The 4,383-nt window shown below is 37.1% G+C and overlaps 1 protein-coding gene across 1 annotated transcript; it reads right to left on the reverse strand.

The window, feature by feature from the left end:
* Positions 1-924: 924 nt before the first annotated feature.
* On the reverse strand, positions 925-3,453 carry LOC148872975 (NAC domain-containing protein 72-like). The gene is made up of 3 exons (XM_088967798.1): positions 2,649-3,453; positions 2,236-2,516; positions 925-2,093 (listed from the first exon to the last, which is right to left on the reverse strand). Exons 1-3 carry the CDS (start codon positions 2,833-2,835, stop codon positions 1,317-1,319), a joined length of 1,245 nt encoding a protein of 414 aa, XP_088823924.1. The 5' UTR covers positions 2,836-3,453; the 3' UTR covers positions 925-1,316.
* Between the last annotated feature and the right edge of the window lie 930 nt (positions 3,454-4,383).

The raw sequence follows: 4,383 nt of genomic DNA on the forward strand, positions 1-4,383 counted from the left end.
GAGAGAGAAAGAGAAGGGACGGTTTTAGCTTCACTGCAAGTTTGAAACCCACCGACGCTTTGCTTTGAATAGAAAGTAAGTTAATGGCGGAAGCAAATCACATGAACCTTTCTTCTCTTGCAATAACCGATAACCTCATCACTCCGACTATGGCGTGCCCATACTTTAACCGTCTCTCTCTCTCTCTCTCGTTTTGCTTCTTCTTTCTCCTTTCACTTTATTTAGAAACAATATTATTAATTCCATTAACAACAACCGAGCTATCTCATATATTCTATACTATATCATGAAAATAAGGCGTGGTTGTAGCCATCACAGTTATATAAGGAGGGAAAGTGCGTAAAGCTACTATGTAATTAAGGACAAGTGTGAATGAACTAATTAAACTCCTCCCTCAGAACAAACACTTCATAAATTAAACCTCATGAAGCTCATTTATTACCACTAGATACAAGATACCATCCCAGGAGATGATGAACAAAAAGATGTGAAGTGATGAATGTATCTGCTCATTTCTCCAATATGTCAACAAGAAATTAATTAATAACTAGCAGAAAGCTTGACAAATAATTGGTTAAAATGAAGGAAAATAAAAAACGAAGGCTTTCTCTTATTCTCTAACTGTTAATTTTGAGAACTGAATCATTTTTTTCCCTTTTAATCAGCTGGAATTGTGATATATATTCATGGAAAGAATTCCATCTAGTGTGACCTAGAGAGCCCATATTTTATTCATGTATGCAGAGAGAAAGAGTGCATGAACAAGTTCAAACTAGCTAGAATTATACTGGGTATTGAATATGCTTCTATTGCTAATGCAATATTATTTCTGCTGACACAGTATTACAAGCATTATTGAAGAGATACTTGAGCAAAAAATTCCACCTCCAGCACAACTGACATCACATGATCTATAGATGTGAATTGATATGTGAAAAGTCAAATTTCTATTAGCACTTAAGGTGGCAAGCCAAAATACTTCTTCTATATCACCATTTCTCAAACAATAGAATTTAAAAGAAGAAGAAGAAGAAAAAAAAAAAACAAAAGAAACAAATGCACTGTTTCAACCAAAGAATAGATGTACATGATGGGGTTGGGGTTTAACTGTAATCATGAAGTATCCTTTTCTTTAAGTTCTCTATAGATAGGGCTGTAACATGTGAGGTCTGGATAAATATATCATCATGGAGTCTGTACAAAGAAAATCCAATGTCCCCCTCATTCTCTCTCTTCTGAGCTAGAAGAGAAAGACATAATAAGCATCTAATATATATTCATCAATGGACAAGAGGCTTGCCAGTCACGTATATTCTTTAGTAGGTCCACAAAGAGTCCAAATCTCCCACGGGGCTATCTGGAGGTGGTCTCTCAAGATCCTCATAAGACCTTCCAAGTTCATGCTTGGAAACAGACGAAATTTCTGTGGTTATGTCATTACTCAGCCCCGTATCCTGAGAATGGCTGACCATAGACTGGTTAGAGGTCTGCTCTACCTTACACTGCATCAGTTGCCTAGAAGATTTATCAAAGGAGGAAGCGAAAGCTCCCAAAATTGCCGCCTGATCATGTTCGCTGAATCCAGAGCTTGTAAAATCTGTGATCGAGTTGTTCTTCCCTTGGTGCAAGTAACCCGAATTCGTCGTTCCTTGAATGGAGAAGAAGGGGTTCGATGGAGGAATTTGAGGGTAGAACATGGAGGTCGGAAGTGTGTAACTTGATGGGTTCCCTTGGTAGTTGGTGTTGGAGTAGTTGGGTGGAAGAAAGCACTTTTGGTCCTGTTGTGGTTGTGGCGGTGGTTGTTGAAGATGATCGTTTATGCCTGATGAGAAGATATAGGAGGGAAGGTGATTTGCGTCTGGTGCTCTCATGGCTGATGATGATGTTGTGGCTAACCCTTTGAATATGTCTTCTCCGTCCATAAAGCTCGAGCTAGCTCCGTTTGTATCGAGGTAAACATGATCCAGGAGAGGCGGCAATTGCGGACTACTCAATAGATCATCCACAGAAGAATTCGTCCTTGGTAGGCCTACAACTGGGCTTTTCTTGACGCCTGTGTTCTTGTGAAATACTCTACAGACGACCCATTCATCCTGCAAACACAGAAAGAACAACCAGAGTTTTTCTTATATATATTCTTCTCACATGTAGAATATCATGTGACAGAAAAAGAAAGATGATGAACTTTTGAATTAAGATAAAAAGGGGGAAAAGAAAAAGGAGAAAGGAACCTACCTTTGCAGATTTAGGGAGGTTATAATAAGATAATTTTCCGTCCAATCTGTATTCATGCATGACCCAGTTGGTTTTCTCCCCCTTGGGCGCTCTCCCTTTGTAGAAAACAAGGGTCTTCTTCATCCCAACAAGACAACCTTTACCCCTGTAAATCTCTTTATCCTTTCCAGTAGCCTTCCAGTACCCAGCTTCGGTTGCTCTATTGGTTCTCATGCCCGTTGGGTACTTCCTATCTCTCTGGCAAAAGAAGTACCATTCCTTCTCTCCCATCTTCGCCTTTTCTGCAGAATAATCAAATCATATAAATTAAGAAGGAAATCCGGTAACACAATTTATCGAGAATTAATATTGTCAGATAGGAGTCAAAATTAAACAAGGGAAACGAAAGTACAGAAATGAATGAAAGAGCTCACTTGGTAGATCCCATGGCTCGCACTTGTTCAAATCTACACCCCCAATAGCTCTTGCACTGAAGTTTCTATCTACAACCTTCATTGAGAGATAGTGGGTTATGATCTCTTCATCTGTGGGATGGAATCTAAAACCAGGAGGCAAATCTATGCAATCCTCTCCCTTTGTCAGTACTGCAACCTCTTCCATGTCAATAGCACTAAAAACCCAAATCCCAATAAAAATTAAAACAAAGAACCCACTATCCTCAACTGAAACAAGATCTTAAAATACAATCTTAAACACCCAAAATCATGGAACATACATACGGGACACTAAAACCCATGAAAAAGAAAATGATAAGCACAGAAACCAATAATATCAGAGTTCCCAAGAAAACTGAGAGAGAGAGAGAGAGAGAGACGCGGTTTGTATCCAATCTAATTGAACAGGGGGAATTAGGGAATTAGAGAAGCGGTTAAGAAAGAAGATGAATATGGGAAGAAAGGGAACTTAAATAGAAGAAGAGAGGGCGACGTTCTGAGACAGGAAGATCCGTGCTCTTCAAGGCACTTCTCCAAGACGCCTCATGGAATGAGGGGGGGTTTCCTTTGTTTGTTTTGTTTAATATAAAATTGTTATTGTTTTTGTCCTGGTCTTTGAGCATATTTTTCTTTCTGTCCTGTGTGGGCTTCCTCGCTATCTACCAGTTTGAATTTTCGAAAACAGTTGTAGAAAGAGAAAAGGTGGTTTCTATTGCAGAGGAAGGGGGGACCCATGTTCCCCCCAAGCACCGTTTCACATTTAATTAATTCAATTCATCAGCAATAATATGTAACGAAAGAGACTGCATATTTTAAGTACTTGAGAGAGAGAGAGAGAGAGAGATCCACGCCAGCTCAACCTAACCCTAAGAAATTCAGAGTCTCTATTCAAACTACACAGCAAAGAAAAGTTCCACTCCTTTACGAGCTCCGCTCCTTTCCACTAACCAACAGCTTTTCTTCATGGATCGGCTTGGCTTAGCTCAACCTCCTCTTTAGTCTTTCACTAAAAAAAAAGTTATCTTTTTTCGGTTTAAAAGAGAAGGTCGTCAGTTAATTAACCATATATACAATTAAAATATGTCCCCTAATAGCTAATATTTAATGCGCTCTTTCTTTAATTAATCAACCAACTTGGTTCTCAACCTTTTAACTAATATTATCCAATATTTACATATTAATGTTATTTTAATTAACATCATTTGCATATATTTATTTATTTATTTTTTCATATTAAAATACAACTTTATAACAATATCAGATTGTTATATGTTAGTTTCTCAGGACGTTAACAGCTTAGGTAGTTAGGGTAATTAAATTATTAGAAAATCTCCTTTTCCTTAGTTATTAGTCATAAATTGATACGTATTTTATTTTTAATGGTACCTAAAGGTCCACGTTGGCGGAGAAAGTTATATGGCTTACTTGTTTAAAGAATATGCTAATACATTATGCCTTCTTGTAATTGATATCTAATGAACATACTTAGAATTCATCCATCTGATTATTTTTTCTAACAATTTGAAGTTGATTTTTTGGGTAATTTCTATGGCTTCTTCCTACTTTCAATCCATTTTTATTAATCAAATTATAAATAATAATTATGTCAGTTTCTTTTATTTTTTTCCCCTTAAATTGAACCTTTCGAATGTAACCAATTTCAAAAATTGGCAAACTAATTAAGATGCTTCAACCTAAGACTTTCGAATATAAT

The sequence above is a fragment of the Nelumbo lutea genome, chromosome 2 (genome assembly GCF_056320005.1).
Source record: "Nelumbo lutea isolate HS-2025 chromosome 2, American lotus-T2T, whole genome shotgun sequence".
NCBI classification, from domain to species: Eukaryota; Viridiplantae; Streptophyta; class Magnoliopsida; order Proteales; family Nelumbonaceae; genus Nelumbo; species Nelumbo lutea.